The 18,384-nt window shown below is 46.9% G+C and overlaps 1 protein-coding gene across 4 annotated transcripts in view; it reads left to right on the top strand.

Moving 5' to 3' along the window:
• Positions 1-17,235, top strand: part of NAV2 (neuron navigator 2) — an 852,675-nt gene extending 835,440 nt beyond the window's left edge. For all 4 annotated transcript variants that reach the window (XM_004369713.1, XM_004369711.1, XM_004369712.1 and 1 more), the window contains 4 exons: positions 1,789-1,985; positions 2,952-3,070; positions 10,509-10,712; positions 13,818-17,235. In XM_004369713.1, coding sequence (XP_004369770.1) covers positions 1,789-1,985; positions 2,952-3,070; positions 10,509-10,712; positions 13,818-13,943 — 646 coding nt within the window. In that variant the 3' untranslated portion in view covers positions 13,944-17,235. The remainder of the gene's footprint in view (positions 1-1,788; positions 1,986-2,951; positions 3,071-10,508; positions 10,713-13,817) is intronic.
• Positions 17,236-18,384: the final 1,149 nt, after the last annotated feature.

Below are 18,384 nucleotides of genomic sequence, written 5' to 3' on the forward strand. Positions count from 1 at the left end.
CCCACCACCCACTCTAGGGGAAGATCCTTGTCTCCTTACAGCTTCTATTCCTAGGTTCCTTGCCGATCATGTGATGTGTATCTTCCCCCACCATGTGTGCTTTCTTGCTGCTTTCTTCATCTGCTCTTCTATATCTCAAGAGAGAGTGACTTAAGACACATCCAACACTGATACTGACTAATTAACATAACAAAGGAAGCTCATTCCCAAATGAGATTATAACCACAGGTATAGTAGGTTTACAACACATATTTTGGGGGGACACCATTCAATCCATAACATGTCCCCTCAGCCCTAGCAACATCCTGGCATTCTTCATGGCTAGGGTGCAGGGAAGGACCGTTCAACTCAGTCATGCTGGGTTGTGTCACTGCTTGCCTTAGCATCACTAAATACCTTTGTCCTGTCCTGGATCTCAGCTCACTCCACCACTCTGCCCCTCTGACTGACACCTTAGATGAGGATGAGAAACTTTCTCTTGGGCTGGGGCCCTCTGGCTCCCTTTGCAGTGGCCACTCTGCAGGCATCCTGAGGAAATCTGTTGAAAGTGGCCCTGAATTGTGATTATCCGAGGAATGTTCACTCCTGCAGACCACTGAGGCGTGGCTCGCCTCTGCATGCAGGCTGTCCTGGTCTTGTCCACTCTTTCTCCTATCCCTCAAGCCCTTCCTCCTTCTCCTTCCCACTCTTACTGCCACTTCTCCGAAACGACCGACCGCAGTCCTTTTCTAACCAGCCTTCCTGCCTGTAGCTCGTGCCCCCTGCAGGCCAGCCTCTGCTTTGTGCCAGCCAGAGCGAACATTCTAGAATGCAATCTGGTCATGTAATCCTCACGCTTAAAGTCTTCCAGTAGCTCCCCATGGCCTTCAGAAGTAAATCAGACTCCTTACATTGTCTGGTGAAGTCAAATTCTGGTTACACTGAATTTCTCACAGTTTCCTCAAACACCTCAGGTTGTTTCTCAAGTCTGCAAATGCTACAGCCTGCTCTTCCGGCATACACCCCACCCCAACCCCTGCCATTTGCCTTTCCTTATGTGGCTGCTCTATTTATCCTTCCAGTCTCAGCCCACACGGCCCCTCCTCTGAGAAGCCTCCCTGAGTCCCCAAGCTTCATCATCATGTCTCATTCCTTCATTTGCTTGTCTGTCTCCTGCACTAGACTGTGAACTCCTTGGAGACAGGGACTGTGTCTTGTTATTGTTAGGTGCCTTTGAGTTGATTTTGACTCAGTTATTCCATGTGGCAGAGTAGAACTGCCCCACAGGGTTTCCTAGGCTGTAATCTTTATGGAAGCAGATCACCAGGTCTTTCTCCCACAGTACCACTGGGTGGGTTCGAACCACCAACCTTTGGGTTAGCAGCTGAGTGCTTAACCACTGCACCACCAGGGCCCTTGACTGTGTCTTAGTCACTGTTGTAGCTCTGTAGCCCAGCAAAGGGCCTAACAGCAAGTATAGTTCAGTGATTAGAGCTCAGACTCTGAAGCCAGACTGTCTTGGTTCTAATCTTAGCTCTTCTGTTCAGCAGCTGTTTGATCTCGGATAAGTTACGTAAGCTGTCTGTGCATCATTTCTATTTGTAAAATGGGCATGGTGATAACAATCTCTTGTCAAAAGGTTGCTGGAGGAATTCAGTGAGTTAATACATGTACAGTGTCTGGCTCCTAGTAAGCCTTATTTTAGTATTGGTGTGTACGTGTTCCAGTACTAATGTGTTTTGATTCCTGAGGTTAGCTGTCATTTTTTCACCACCATCATTGTTAAAAAAGCCTTCCTGACTTCCCCAGGTGGGTGCTTTGTGCCAACCACACGGAGCCCGTGAAGGGCTTCCTTGGCCGCTTCCTGAGGAGGAAGCTCATGGAAACAGAAATCAGTGGGCGGGTGCGGAATGTGGAGCTGGTGAAAATCATTGACTGGATTCCCAAGGTCTGGCATCACCTCAACCGCTTCCTGGAGGCTCACAGCTCCTCGGACGTCACCATCGGTAGGTGGGGAGCAGGCAGGAGAGGGCGGGTGGGCAGGAGAAGAGATGATTGTCCCAAAGCCCTGGCTTCCTTGGATGTCTGCCCTCAGGGCCTGGCCAGGACAGCTCTTTACAGCACAAGCCAGCTGGACGCTGGACTGCCCATGCGGATAGAGAAGGAGCTCCCGGACAATCGCAGATCAAGGCAGACCCTGAATGCCTGTCACCCACGTCCCGGTGCTGTGTCTCTAGGCCCCTGTCTCCCGTGCTCAGTGATTAGCAGAGGAGAGATGCAGCCAGCCCAGGCTGATGCAGAGACTGCCAGCTCAGGGGAGACCCCAGCCTCGTTCAAACTCCCCTTTGGGATTCGCTTTGCTTTAAAACTGAAATAAAAGTTTAACAACATTCCTGAAGGTTTGAGGTTTAGAACAGAGGGGAAAAAATCACCCATCATCCTATCATCCTGATGTGATCATTTTAATTGGGGCTTATTTCCTCTGTCCTTTCCATATGTATGTGCTTTATTTATGTGGTTCCAGTCATAGTCTACGCAGTCTATTCCCTTTTGTCACTTTGCATTATCTCATGAGCATTCCATGTTGCTACTCAGTTTTTATAATTACAGTGTTTAAAACTGCATAATAAAACGTGCTGTTGTACTGTCATTTGCTTAACCATTTTCATTCTCTTGGACATTTAGTGTGCTGCCATTTATAAAAAACCACAATTAGTAAGACTGCAATGAACAGCTTTCTCCATAAATCATTGCCTGTCTTCTAGATGATTTCCTTGGAGAGAGACCCCAGGGATGGGAGTAGGGAGTCTCGGTGTCCTGCCCTGTGTCCACCTCCCAATGCCTGGTATTTCTGTTGTCAGTCCTGCCCTTGGTCAGAGGTTCCAGGCTCCCTTCTTACAGGATGCTCAGGCCATGGCTTCATCTGATATCCCCCATTTCAGCCTCTGACTTATTTTCATTGTGGTCCCCAGGCCCCCGGCTCTTCCTTTCATGCCCCATCGATGTGGATGGCTCAAGGGTGTGGTTCACTGACTTGTGGAACTACTCAATTATCCCCTATCTCCTGGAAGCCGTCAGAGAAGGACTCCAGGTGAGAAGCATGCTGCCAACCGGCATCCTCAGATTTGAAGGAGGTGTTCTTGTGACCAAATGAGTTGCCTTTATCTCCTTTTTCAGGAATCTGGTTGACATGGGGTGACAGCCCCTCATCTGTGAGGTCATCAGTATAGACAATATAGGATACATTTGGCTGCAACTCCTGGCTCTGCTACTTGTCAGCTGTGTAACCCCACGCAAGTCATTTAGCCTGTCTGTGCCTCAGTTTTCACATCTGTAGAAGGGGATAATAATAGTATTCTGCCACATAGTGTTGTTGCCAGGTCCCAATGAAACCAGCCTAGTAAGTGCACAAGACATGGAAGTATACATATGTATAGCACTTCAAAGTCTGCAGAATGTTCTCATGTGGACTATTTGATTTGAGCCCTGGATTAGTCTTGAAACTAGGGTAAAGATGTTTTTTATCTCCATTTTTCAAGAGAGGAGATTGAGGCTCCAGGAGAATAAGTGACATGCCCAAGGTCATAAAATGGAAACTTGAAGGAGCTGGGATTTGACTCTGTGCCTTTGGCTCAAAACCCAGGTTCTCACCTCAGCCCCACAACACTCACTGCATGACCTCAGGACCCCTCCAGGTGACTATGGAGCCTGTGAGGCTGCAAGTCTCCCCTGCCGTGTGGCTGCTGGAAAGAATGAATTCTTCACTTCTCACTCAGCCCAGGGTTTAACACTAGGTGGTTACCCTAAAATTAGAGTTTGCAACAATTTGATTGTTAAGCCTGGAGGCAGCCTGAAGTTCTGTGGGCTTTCAGCACTGGCGCTGAGTAATGAGCAGGCATCATGCCCGGCTGAATAATCCTAGAACTAGTTGAGCAGACCGGTTTCTGAGGGCTTCTTTGTTTCCTCAACACTGAGCAAAGGAAGATACGAGAAGGGTTTGTGTGCCCACAGAGTGTGAGGGAAGGATGCACACATGCATATACATGTGTGGCAATACACATCAATGGCTTCAGCCAGTGTTTGTCATTTCTGTACATTTGACTAAGGCTGGTGAATATTTGTGTGCTTAGTATCTATGGTTCTTAATTGCTTTGTACAGCAGCAATCATAGTCTTCAGAGGTCTTCAGAACAATAAAGAACTCAAGAAAGGAAGATAGTGTGCCTCTCATAGCTGGTATTTCACTGAACTAAAACATATATACTACTAATTTAAGCCGCCATGTTGAAATATAAGAGTTTTGTGAAGGCAGAGAATAGCAAGAAATTAGACAGTCCCTTGGCCGGCCCAAAATCATTAGTTAGCAGTGTCTAAAGAGCATTACTTGATGGCAGCATTTGCTATTTTTTGTATCAAATATTGCTTACATAGAAAGAAGTATGAAAGATTCTAGATCTTTGCACTGGAGTCTCCCTAGATGAATAAGTTCACTGGCGTGGGTAAATGGACATAACTTAGCTTCTTATAAAATGGGTTGGTTAGTACCAGCATACACCCAACAGCCACTCCTGTCTTCTTGGGCCGTGGAAGCACCTCCCACACCACTGGATTCCTGCAGTCTGTTTCATTTCAGAAGCTTCTCTCTCCTATTCTCAATGGCTTCTAGGGACTGCAGTATGTCCAATGCCTCTGGAAAACCCAACCTGCTTCAAAGAATTTGATAAATTGCAGGCAGAGGAAATACATTGTGTCCTCCTGTTCACTTCTCACCTCTCAGTTCTCCCACTTGCTTCCTCTTTACTACAAATGCATCTTCTGGTGAGAGAAGGTGTGTGACCTCAGAATATGCTTGGAAGAACTTATGGACATTGTTGAATAAAGGCCTCCCCTACTCAAGGAGGTACCAACTGGGAGGGGGAGCCTATCTGAGCTTCTGCCTTGGCCTGCAAATCAGTGGGCCTCTTGTTGGTCATCACAAGGGTTGGTGGTGCCAAGACTCTGCTCCCTTGGATCTAAACGGGATAAAAGGCCTTCCGGGCATGGCTGTGGAGGTGGGGTCTGTAGCCCCCTCCCTGTCTAGGAGTGGCTGCTGATGGAAGTTATCAGAGAGGAAGATTGAGTCTTCCTCCCCCCAAGAGTTAGCAGCATACAGGCTGGAAAGACTTGGAGATGGCTGTGGGCAGGGAACATAGGCATGCCACCTGCGCTTACCGGTTCAGTGTGAAGCTTACCCTTCTAAGATAGAAAGGTCATTGCTTCATTCTGCTACAGTGTCATTTGAAGGACAGTCTTTCAAGAGAGTGGGAGCAGTGAAGGCAGCTGGCCAGAGTTAGCACTCTACCAAATTGCTCAGAAGCCAGCCACCCTGCGCCAGACCTGCAGTCTTATCCTGATAACACCCCCAAAGAATCTGCTGATTCTTAAGGAAACCTGCTGTGTTCTTCATGCCTCTGGTTTTGAAGGAAAGTGTGCTGACATTTATTGAGGGCCTGCTACTTGCCAGGCACTGTATTGGGGGCCTGACATACATGATCTCATTTAGTTCCTACAGCCCAATGAGTATTTTACAGACAAGGAAGCCATGGCTTTGTAACTTACTCAAGTTTATTCAGCAGAGGATGGTGGAACCAGCATTGTAACCCAGGGCTAGCTGACTCCTCTGCTACTTCCATGATTTTCAGGCTGTCCTGAGAAGCCTATAACTCCATGGAGAAGCCTCAGGGGGCTCAAAGAACAGGGTATTCTGTTTTATAAAGTGGAGCTCTGCATAAGATTTTATTTGACGAAAGGATTCCTTTATTTGTTTATTCTTACTTGCCAAAGCTTAAGGATGCTATTTATTTATTTTTAATAGTTTATTTTGTTTTTTGGTTGTTGATGTTGAGAATATACACAGCAGAACATACACCAATTCAACAATTTCTACTTGTATAATATTCAGTGACATTGGTTACATTCTTTGAGTTGTACCACTGTCACCCTGCTTTTCTGAGTTGTTCTTCCCCCGTTAACATAAACTCAACTGCCCCCTAAGCTTCCTGTCTAATCTTTTGAGATGCTGTTTTCAATTTGATCCCATGTAGGTAGTTCTTAAAAGAGTACAGTGCTAAAGGTAGACTCTTTACTAATTAAGCGAAACTATTGTTTGGTTTAAGGAAGACTTCAGGGGATATTTTTTGGTTTAAAGTTTAAAAATTATCTCAGGGCAATAGTTTCAGGGGTTAAGACAAGACATTTGGAATTCCCTGCCCTCCTGCATATGACCATTGAGTGCATGCTTGCTGTGCTGGGCACTGCAGCACCAGTTAAACTCCACACCTAACCTTGCAAAGTGAACAAGAGGGAACTGAGTACACAGCAATTCAGGGCAGGAAAACCCTCACCCAAGGTTACAAGCTAGGAAGAGATGGAGTGCCCGGAGTGTGCTCTGACAGAGCTGCTACATGTCATGAGCTCAGAACGAGGCTGCCTGTGGTGGTGTGGCCTTGGTGGGCACATAGGGGAGACCCTGCTGTAATCAGGCCTCAGCATCAGCTTCTAGACAGCGGCCTTCTGTGGACACATCCATGCCTAGAGGAAATGTGGTATCGCCCCCTGGTGGATACCAGATATCTCTGCAGGTTTTGTCTCTGGTGTATTAGTGCGTGCCTGTGTCTGTCAGCTCGGAGGTTCTTTCTCAGTGTATATCTTGATGCCTCTGTGTGTGACGTACTTGGTCTCCTGATAGCCCCATACATTCTACAGTGTCCAAATGCTCACAGGGGCCCGGGTGGTAGTTTCCAATGTCCTAGGCTTCCCGCTGCCCTGTTCTTCTTCCTGATCCATTGAGGGTGCCAGTTTCCTTCTCTCCCTTGGGGAAAGTTAATGCTCTATCGGTCTGTCTGTCTGTCTATCCAACTGTCTCTGCTGCCACCCTCAGGGCTCTGCAGTGGGTCCCAGGAGCTTTATGTTATTTCTTTAGCTATATCATGGTACTTACCCAGCCATTCATCACCTGGACTTAAGCATGTCTGGCGGCAAGTAGGGATGCTTATAAAAATATGTTGTTCTTGCAGATGGTATTAGCATGCGCCTGATGTGCATTTGTCTTATGACTCAGTCCTCACTCCCCTTCCCCTTTAGAGTTGTCATTGGAAACATTTGCCAAAATGCCTGAAGTCTACAGAGTAACCCTAAAGACCTCCGTGCCCAGGGCAGGCCTAGTGTCTCCAGGGTGTGGGTACAGTGGAGGGGGGTGAACGTGTGGCTTTTATCAGATTGCCCTAACCTGTTATGAGACCTGGGTAAGTCTGCCCTCTCTAGGCCTCAGGTTCCCCATCTGTAAACTGAAAACTTTAGACTAGAATAGGGTATTTTTTCATACTGGCTTCTGTGGAGCCCAAAAATGCCTTAAACCTCATTCAGTGGTGGGGTATCAGGGGAGAAGAGCAAATGTTTGAAAACTTCCAGGCTAGATTATCTCCAGGGACTCAGTGAGCTTCGAGTTCTAGCTTCTGTGGTTTTGCAGCCTGGAGTGTCTCGTCATCCAGACCAGGGGTACAAACTGAAGCAGGAGCTGTCAGACGTGAGAATTTGGTTCAGCTTCACACATGTGAGGTCTGGCTTGGGAAAGGCAGCCCAGTTCCACAGGGAGAGTTCTCGGAGGGAGAAGCTGCTAAAAATTGCAAGAATGCCTTCTAATTTATACCAGCCTTCTTCAGCACTGAATATCCCACTGCTTCTGTGTTCTGTTCCTCCTTGTCACACACCACCCTTCACATGATCTCTTCTTGCTCAGACTGTACTGCTTTTAGACTCTGCCAGGCTGAATTCCCAGGCCCAAGACTCATCATTGCCCCAGGTTAAGGAAGGGTTGGCAGCAGATCCCGACAGGAGGGGCTGGCGTCTGGGAAAGCGATGAGGTCATAGGAGGGTGTCTGTCTTGAGTGGAGGGAGAGGCAACTGCTAATGAAGAAAGATGAGCCCATCCGAGATACGGGTTGGGTGGGCCGCTTCCCTGACAGAAATCATAAGGCAAAATTCAGAGGCGGCTTAGGTGAGTATGAGACAATGGACATACTGGTGGAGGGGACCAAATACCCAGCCCAGGTTGAGTTGGTGTCTGGTGACCAGCCTAGTCAGCCTCTCATTGCTCCAGTGCTGCCCGAGTCATGTGGGTCTTGCTGATACCAAGTGGTTCAAAGTAGAGTCAGCCAGGAGGCGTGAAGAGGGGAAAATCCCTGGACAAGGAAGCTGGGGCCCTAGCTTGAAATCTGGCTCTGCTCCATAACCTTTCACCACTGACTCTTCTCTTCCAGCCTCAAGTTCCCCATCTGGTAAGTGAGAATGGTGGCTGGTGGGGGAGGAGGTAGGTGACTCCCGGCTCCTTCCAGCCGAGGCAGCCTCTGACTCTGGTAGATGTGGTTTTAGTCATTTTAGAGCTCAGCTCACTTCTGCAATCAGCACCCTGCTCTCTGCCCTCCCCGCTCCACTGTAGAAGGTCTGGGGAGACTGAGGGAGCAGACATACAGACAGCCCATAGCCCAGATGCTACTCCATCCTAGAGCCCCACTGCCTGGCGGGAGTGGTGTCCCTTGTAGGCCAGGAGTCTTTGATCCTTGTAGCCTGAGGCACCCTTTGAGCGGATGCCCCCCAGACCCACAGACAGCACTACCCTGGGTGGGCACAGCCTGGGCTGGAGCACACCTTGCCTCACCTCCAGCGGTCCAGAGCGGGACAGTTCTGGATTTCAATGCTGGCTCCATCCTCACTGTTTCCTCATCTGGCAAACACAGCTGGTAATCCTTCCCCGTGGAGTCACAAGGTGGTTAAATACGTTATTTGTAAGGTGCTTCTCAAAGTACCTGGCACACAGTAAGCTGTCAGGTATGTTGTTGTTAAAGAGGAAAGATATAAAGACTACACCTAGCTACGTACAATGCAGAGCCTGGCTGTGGGAAGTGATCCAGCCTAGGTTTTTGCGCTGTGCACTAAAGATAAAGAAATAAGGCCCATTCCCTGTCCTCAAGGAGTAGGGGAGGCAGATAAGCACAAGCCACGTGCCATGAAACATAGAGGGAAAAATGACAGAGAGGAAGGGTTACATCAAAGGGGACATTTAAGTGGACCTTGAACAAAGTAGAATTTCTCTGGGGACCAGCCGGAGGGAGGTGCCAGGGTCCCAGGTGGGTGGAGAGCACAGGTAAAGGGTAACGCGTGGAGACCTGGAGGGATATGGCGTGCTCTGCCTGGCTGGAGCTGTAAGGGTCATGGAGGGATGTGGATATAGACAAGGATGGGGAATCAGGCTGAGGTCGGATCATGATGAAAGGCCTTGAAGTCCCATAGAGCTGTCTGCTCTTTGCCCTTGAGTCCTTGGGGAAGAACTCTGAGCAGGGAAGTGAGCTGCACCGTTTGGCTTCCACTGTGTCCCCTGCCCCTGGCACAGCGATGCTCAGTACGTGTGTGTTGAATGACTGCATGAAGTAGAAAGAACCAGCTCACACAGTCCAGGAGCTGCAGCCATTGTCCAGATGACAGATGACCTGAGCCAGAGAGGGGCTGGGGCTGGATGTGAGAGATGGCTGGAGGCAGAGGCCAGGTACATCAGCAGCACAGGGTGATGGTGACTTCAGGAGGCCCGTCTGCCAGGAGAGTCCATGTCAGAGTCTAGTTTGGTTTGTCCAGAAATCTTCCCAGTTCCCCTTTGCTGCCTCCAGAAGTGAGCTGAGAGATAAAAACTATTAGTTTCTGGCATGGTGGACACAGGTGAGAATGAGAGGCAAAAGATGGTCGCATTTCTGTCTTTGGGGTTTTTTAAGCCCTGCTAATATTTTGGAGTATTTCCTTCCAATCTTCTTTTCTATGTTTATAGACTTGTTATCACAGTTAACAACATACTGTATGGATTATTTTATGATCTTTATTTTTTTTTTACTCACCATTTTAACACAAGTCTTTCCCCCATGGTATTATAAGCCGTCTGGCAATGTTATTTTAATGACTGTCCATAGGTGTGTTTTATGAGTGTATGTTAAGCATTTAACCAGTCCCCCAGTGTTTCACATGTGGATTGTGTCCAGTTTTCTCTATTATTAACAATATTATAAGAATAATAATGACAGGAATTCATCAAACACTTCCTACATGCTAGGTAAAGTACTTTACAAACACAGTCTAATCATTTAACTCTAAAAACAACTCCGTGGCATAGGTGGCGTGATGCCCCTTGGAACACTGAGCCTCAGAGAGGTTAAGATGCTCCCTCAGGGCTACACAGTGAGTTGGTGACAGAGCTGAGATGTGAACCCACGTTTGCTTGGCTCTAATGCCTGTGCCCTTGACCACTGGGTCATGCTGCCTTCAGTCTGAGCACATCGAGCATTCTGAGTGTCGGATGACTTCCTTAGGATAGAATTTAGAAGAGCAATTACTTGACCAGAGGAGGAGGCATAGTGCTGGGTTTGGGGAGTTTTGCAGAAAGCTGCAGGATTGGAGCTGCCGGAGAGGTATGGGCTCACTTCCATCCTGTTCCCTCTTTGCTTATTTCAGCTGTATGGAAGACGGACCCCCTGGGAGGATCCTGCCAAGTGGGTGATGGACACCTACCCATGGGCAGCCAGCCCTCAGCAGCACGAGTGGCCTCCGCTGCTGCAGCTGCGGCCTGAGGATGTGGGCTTCGATGGCTACTCCATGCCTCGGGAGGGCTCGACGAGCAAGCAGGTGCCCCCTAGTGACGCGGAAGGAGACCCGCTGGTGAGTTCCCAGCTTCGGGGGCAGCTCGGCATTCATTGGACACTCCCTGCATATTGAGCTTGATGCAGGGCCCTCTGGAAATACGAAGATGGCTTGGGAAGGCTGGACCCACCCCAGGATTAGGGACATTTTTACCAGTGTTATCTTCTGTGGTTTTATTTTTTCCCTTAAGCCTTTAACAATTCTGAAATTTATTCTGGTGTAAGTTTGGTAATTTGATTTTTTTCCTAAATGATTAGCCGATTGTCCTTACCCCACTCCTTGCCCTCAGACTTGAGATGCCAACTTTACCATGTACTGTCCTGTTCCACTGATCTCCCACACTGGTAACTATGCAGAGACAGGGAGAGCTGAGGACCACAAGCCCAAGAGCATAAGCAGGGAGAGGTCTGAGGGCAGAAGGGACTCTCAGTGGACAAGGGGGCCAGAGTATGGTCCCATGGCCAGTGAGACATGTTAAGTCTTTAACACTACCTGGGCTGCTTATTTAGTCTACTTTTGCTAAAGCAATGCACCCATTCACCACTCAGTTGTCGTAGAGTCGATTCCAACTCATGATCCCCCGGTGGCGCCAATAGTTATGCACTTGGCTACTAACCAAAAGGTTGGCAGTTTGAATCCACCCAGAGGCACCTCAGAAGAACAGCCTGGTGATCTAGTTCTGAAAGGCCACAGCCACTGAAAATCCTATGGAGCACAGTTCTCCTCTGAAACATGTGGGATTGCCATGCTTAAGCAAAAACACGCCCTTTAACAAGCACCTGAGCCAGTCACGGTCATGCTTTTGTGGGAGATTGTATACCATATTAGTGTAGCTCAGTCTCAGTACTGAATCCCAGACTTTTCATCCCCTTCATACTTTATTCTTCATCTTTTAATTCCAGGATAGCTAAAACATGGCATACTTGCTACATCTCCACCCTCCTGCTCATGGCAGACATTGCTAATCAGTCATGGCACTCTCTACCAATATAAGACACATACCTAGTCATACTGTTAAATTAAAACTAACGAATCAACAGGAAGACATATACCAAAATCCCCCCATGGTTAAGTGACTGTTATCACATCTTAAATTTAGCTCTGAGCTTCCTTGGCAACTAAGGCAAAAGGAAAAACAACAGAGAATATTATTTGCATTACATAATGAAAGAAAATAGTCATAAGAGATGCAGCAGGTAAAAGAGACAATGGATTTTCTGTCCTATCCCTCGCACCTAATTGATTTGCCAAATAATAGGTGATTTCTGTTGCTGGGTGTAGCTATGATCCTGTTGATGCTTTTAACAGGCACTAAATTTTGAAAGAATTTATTATTTGTGTCACTGTGCAAGAGCTTTGAACAAACTGGTTTGCTGTGTTCACAACAATGGTTTCACAGAGGAGAGCAGTGTCTTTCAAACAGCCATTTCTAATGTTAAGCATTGCTAAAAGCCAAGGTCCCTGGGTGAACACAGAAAGTGTTTAGGTGAGACCTAGGGGCTCTCGGAACAGTTACCCAGGATTCTCCTTCTGACTCCAGGCCCCCAGAAATGAGCTGTGCCAGCTCCCTGCCCGACTTGCCATAGTAGACATTTGGTATTTCTGCCAAGTCCCGTCCCCTCTGCCCAGCACCTCCAGTCTCTGTTGTCCTAGCTCTCTTGTTTACTAATCTCTCTCCCTCCATGAAACTCCGTGGTTTTATTCCAGAGCCTTGCGTAGTATATGGACTCTCTGAGGATGTTTGATGAGTAAAGGATTGCCCCTTGTACTCCCTCTCCACCTCTTCCCTGGGGCCTGGCTCTGCAGAGGGCCGGCAGCCTGATGGTGCTTCTGTGGTCTGGCTCCCCAGGGAGACCCTCCACAAGGCGTCTTGGAGGGACAGCTGACCAGGAAGCAGCCGGATTTCTCGCCCGGCCACACCATACCTTAGCTTAGCTCAGAGAGGTCCTACCTTCCTGACTTACTTGCTAGGCAAGTGTAAATACACATTCACATGCACACATAATTTCTAGTTATAAATGAAATCATGGTAACCCTATGTGTGCAGAACACCTCATAGGGTTTTCAAAGCTGTGACCTTTCAGAAGCAGATCACCAGGTCTGTCTCCGGAGGTGCCTCTGGGTGAGTTCAAACCACCAACTTTTCGGCTAATAGTCAAGCGCGTAACCGTATGTACCACCTAGGGGATCAGCTCAATGGCAACTAACAACAACAGAAAAATAGCCCCCTCCCCACTCCGAACAAATGACGAGTGGGATGTAGACCAGGGAGCACTCAGGAACACCATCTTAAATTCTTTTCTTTGAGTCAGATGATGATGATAATAATGAAGATTTTAGTAGATCACATTTATTGAGCACTTAAGATGTGCCGGGCAATGTGCCCTCTTCTAAGGGCTTAAGCACATGAGGTCATTTTAGTCCCTGCTTCAACTCTGTGAGCGAGGTCCTGCTGTTCTCCTCACTATGTAGATAAGGAAATGATGACTCAGATACTTTATGTAATTTGGCTAAAAATTCCTACATCACAGTCAAGGTCTGTGGGCTGTCTATCTGCTTGTGGGCAGTGCTCTCTGCCTCCCCACAAAGACTTTGTCAGGCTCTGAAGCTCAGTTGGCTCCAGGTTGACCTCTGGCCAGAGCCAGGAGGACATACGGGCTGCTGCTCATCCAAGGGCGAGCCATGTGCTTCAGAAGCCAGCAGTGCTAATGTGCTTGTTCCAGAAGCAGGGATGCTAAATTAGTATCTTCACCTGGGTAGAATGTGCCCCTCCCAAATAAAAAAAGTATTTATAGAAAACTTTCTATTTTAGGTGCTTTGCATATATTTACTCAGTCCAAACCATAGCCTTATAGGGAGGGTGCTGTCATCCACAACTGACAGATAAAGAAACTGAGGCACAAGGAGATAAAGTAAGTAGCCCAAGGTCATACAGCTTGTAAATGGTGAGGCCTGGATGTGAACGCTGGAAGCCTAGCCCAGAGTCCCTTCTCTTGTCCTCTGCCTCCATTGTGGGCTGTGATCCCTGGGTGAGTCTGGAGGAGGTAGCATGAGCTTCTAAGAGGCCAAGGGTTGAGAGCTGACGAGGTTGATGCCCTCTCACGCTCTCTGCTCTTTCCCCAGATGAACATGCTGATGAGGCTGCAGGAGGCTGCCAACTACTCCAGCCCCCAGAGCTACGACAGTGACTCCAACAGCAACAGCCATCATGATGACATCCTGGACTCGTCCTTGGAGTCCACTCTGTGACAGGGTCCCAGCCATGGAGCCAGCTCACCTCCTCTTCTCCTCGCCCCCCTTCACCTGCACGCTCTGCTCCATCCTGAAAATGATCTCCTGAGCCAGCCTCCAGCCGCAGCACTTGAGCTGCAGGAACACCAAGACCCCTCGTCCCTCAGCCTTGACCTGGGTGCAGGCCCCCCAGTCCAACCACCTTGGGACCACTTCCTTCTGACAGTGAGAACTGCACTACATTTTGTTTTATTTTAATGATTCTGTTCGGCCTTGTTGCTGTTGACCTCCCTAAGACACTGAAGATACTTCTCGGGAAAGGCTCATCACTGCTGAAATGAAAAGGGAAAGAAAGAACCCACTAGAAGCTCTGAAACCAAACTGTATCCTACTGTGAGCTGCCCAGAGACAGAAGAGACTGGAGCAAAGCTGGAAAAGCAGACAGCACTGCTTCCCATCATCACAGTCCCTGCGAACCGGGTCTAGCCATCAGCGCCCCCACATCCACGCCAACCCGCCTCCTGCCCAGCTCACTACAGAGAGAACTGGTGCTAACTAGGGCACTTACTTTGGTCATCCTCAACAAACTACACAGCTACGACACAGGGAAACCTTAGGAAAAAATTAATCGTGCTTTTTCAGTTTTATTAATGGTGCTCTCCTTCTCTGAGAGGTATTTTGCCTGTTCCAATTCAACCACACCTTTCAGGTCCATCACCCTCTGATGAATCCATGTGAGCGAATGAAGGGATGAGAGTGTGAGCGTGCGGATGTGGCTGTCAGTGCAGAACAGCATGTGTCTGTTTCCGTATGTAAAAATGAATCAGGTTTCTTTTCTCAAACACTGTGTATAGTGAGAATTGCTCTACTTTGGAGAACTGATTACCCCTTTGAAAATGACATCACATTTCTCTTTTACTGGCTCATTGATTTTGAAGATGTTTCTCCCTTCCCTCATGGTCAGAATCAATCCTTTGGCGAAAGTAAGAACCGCAGGAGTTGAGTTTTGGTTTGGTCCTGCTCAATTATGTTTTTTAGTTGTCCATCCTAACAGTTCTACATGCTCGCCTCCTACTGCTGGAGCTGGGGGTCTTTTTGTCTCTCTAAAGTGGACGAGGACTCCATCCTCAAGACATAGGTGAGCCATGACCTTTTCTCCTCGTCCTTGAGGCTTCAGAGTGCACATCTATACCTCGAGCAGCCCAGCCCCAACTGCAGATGGGTGGTGAGGTCACCTTGCAAGACTTGCACTTTTTTGGGAACCAACAAGACACAACTCAACAGGAGCGGCCTTCCCAGCAGCCCCAGCCCCTCCCTCCATCCGGACAAGCCTTGCCTGACCTCTTCGGTGCTGACCTTCCCAAAGAGATGCCTTACTGGTTTTGTACTAACCGTGTTCATTTACACGAGTGCCATGCCTGACTGGGGGTTCGTTTTTTGTTTTCCCCATCGAAGCAAACAGGGCTAAAAAGTCATCTTTTCATTAGGAGCACCCAACTTGCTGTGATTTTTCTCATCTAAAAGACTCAGTTGTGTGGATGTGTGACTATGGGAAAAATGAAAAAAAAAAAATTCATTTTTGGTTCTTATCAGTCTCCAGCCAACAGCCAGACTGGAATAATGATCTGTCTCTTATGCAGGAAAAGGCAAACTTTCCTACAAGTCTACATGACATTGCTGATACACGCCCTGATAGAAACCCAGTTTGCCGTGTCTTCAACATACTGGTATTTTCTTTCCAGAGTGTGGTAAATCTTTGAGTTGTTGTTTGTTTTATAGAGAGTCTTTATTGTACCCCAGTGAGGGTTTCTGTTAATGATCAGGGTTTTTATTCCATCTTTTGCATTTCTATTTCTGAGAGTATGACTCTTTGCTTTCTTACCTTCTTACCACAAGAGCTTGACCTGAAACTGCTCACGTCACATTGGCTGACGCCATTTTCTTCCTCTTTGAAAGGAAACGGGGAAAGTGTCCCACTAACTGGTAAACGGAAGGCCTCTCCACTCTGTCCCTGCTTTAATCCCAGTAAACTCAGACTATTCAACTTAGCTTTTATTAGTCGACTGTGCCTGTGTGTGTATCTGGTTCTGTTTTTGTTCTTAATAAAAATTTTAAACCATATAGTTAGCCTGTGACCAAGGGCCAAACCCTGAGCCCTCTGGTAAACCCAAAGGTTGGCCCTTCTCAGATGATTTTATCTCCCAACGATGATCTTACACTTTCATACTGTGAATTTGGGAGAAGATAAAATTGACTTCTCCTCGTGGGCAGTTTTCCCAGTCACCTTGTGAGTAGACACCTAGCAATATTGTTTGAAACATTTTTTTTTTTATGACGCCCTCTCTTCCTCTTCTCCCATCTCTCACAGACTTCCCTCCCACTGGGTCCAGGCTCAGAACCGAGATCTCTGTACCTGGTGCAGCCCGATTGGTGAGTGGTGAGTTCAAGTAGCATGACCCTTGTAGGATTCACAACTCGGGGTCCTTCCTAAAGTTTCCGGAAGCAGAGATATCTAATATGCACATTTCTTATTTTGATCATATTTTAGCGTCACTCGCCTTTGACGAAGTAACTTTGTGCTCATTTAGGGCTCTGTCCAAAATGCTTCCATTTTGCTTTTTTCTACAGTTAGGCTAATTCTGAAATGTGTGAAGTTCTATGCAACATTTATGTTGAGTTACCAATGGAAGCCAAAAGTTTTCTTTCCAAACTGCCAAGAATTATACAGGCCATAAATGAGATGGGAATGCCTTTTAATTTAAGGTGGGGGTGAGGGGGTGGGGAAGGGACAAGGAAAAGGACTCATCTAGATCTTTGTTGTACCTTGGGGACATTTTTTATTTTATTGTTGATGCTTAAACTTCAAAGTGCTGTGTATTCAAATTTGTCTGATCATGACGAATCTACTTCAAAAGGAAAAAGAATCCAACTTTATGGATATTGAATGGAAGTTTTGCTGTTTTGAGCTAGTTATTTTCAGTGGAGCGGTTTATGAAATATGTTCTATAAGATGTACATTTTTTCATTGTAACATAGAAATTGTAAATAACTGATTAAAGTGCTGCATTTTGATGAATTTTTTCTAGCCATTTTTAAAGAGAAAACTAGGAATTGAGTATTTTGTGTACGGTATGTTTCATCCTTCCTCCTTCCCTCCCTCCCTCCCTATTTAATTTTCATTTGTCATGAGGTTTTGAATTTGCCAGTGATCTGTTGGAGATCATGCCCCACATCATAGAGAATAAAGCTGATGATTGTACCAGTCTTAAATTATTCATGATTCAATAAAATTGATGCTTATTTATTCAGATTAGCGGTTTGGCTTGTCTGTGCTAGAGCAAATCCTCATCAGCGTTCAGTTTCATGCCAAGAAGTCTGTCTTGTCTAGATGCAGCAAACACTTTCAGGGAAAACCCAAAACATTTGCCAGTCTGTCTTGGCCACTACTATGTCATGAAGATCCCACCTCTTCTCGTTTTCTCATTTAAGTTGTCATTACTCATGTGGAACTTATTAGAACTGCAGGATCTCAGGCTCCACTCAAATTTTATGAATCACTGGGGATCTTGTGGAAATGCAAATTCCAAATCAGTAGGTCTGGGATGGGGCCTGAGATTCTCAGTTTCTATATAGCCCCCTCCGGTTTTACCAATGCTCTGATCCCTGAACCATGCTGCATAGCAAGCAATATCAGTCCCCAGTTGGCCCCCATTCATCCCCCTGGCATGAGAAAGATTTAATGTATTGAGAACCTACTAAATGCCAAATGCTTTCCCGAAAACTCTAATATAATCCTCAATGTGACCCTAGGGAGGTAAATATTCTTATTTCCATTTTACAAGTTAAAAAAAAAGGCTCAAAGAAAAAGACTTGCCAGGGATCCTATAAGAGGTGAGAGAGCTGGAGTTTCAGCCCCATTTTGGACTCCAAATCCTGCCTTGCCCTGCTGCCTATAACTTTATGGGTCCCATTCCATGTTGCAGCCCACATCCAGAGCAGAGAGAGACAGTGGGAGATGGCATCACATGTTAGCGTTTACTTTTAAGTGCAACAACAAAAAATTTAAAAGGTTGATTTGAAGTCGAGCCTTGTGGGTTCACTGTGAAATTGATCCTACTCAGCTGGCCCAACTGCTAGCGTCATGAAATGTTCAACTTATTGGAACGTACAACAATGGTCTAATCCAGGGGAATCCAGATGTTTTAGCACAACATTTTTTAATGCCTGTCAAAAAATGAAGGAGAGTGGTATAATGGTTTGACGCCCAGATGTCTTGAATTTCCAAGAGTTTCCTTATCAAATATTCTGTCCCTCTGCTAGACAATGTGTTCTCATTTTATCTAGGAAACATCAGCATACGTAAAGGGCGTGATGGGCCAGATGCCTTTTTAAAAAAATTATTATTGTGGTAAAAATAGACACAATAAAGAATCTGCCATCAGTGTACAGTCCAGTGGCA

Source organism: Trichechus manatus, unplaced genomic scaffold (genome assembly GCF_000243295.1).
Source record: "Trichechus manatus latirostris isolate Lorelei unplaced genomic scaffold, TriManLat1.0 scaffold00006, whole genome shotgun sequence".
NCBI classification, from domain to species: domain Eukaryota; kingdom Metazoa; phylum Chordata; class Mammalia; order Sirenia; family Trichechidae; genus Trichechus; species Trichechus manatus.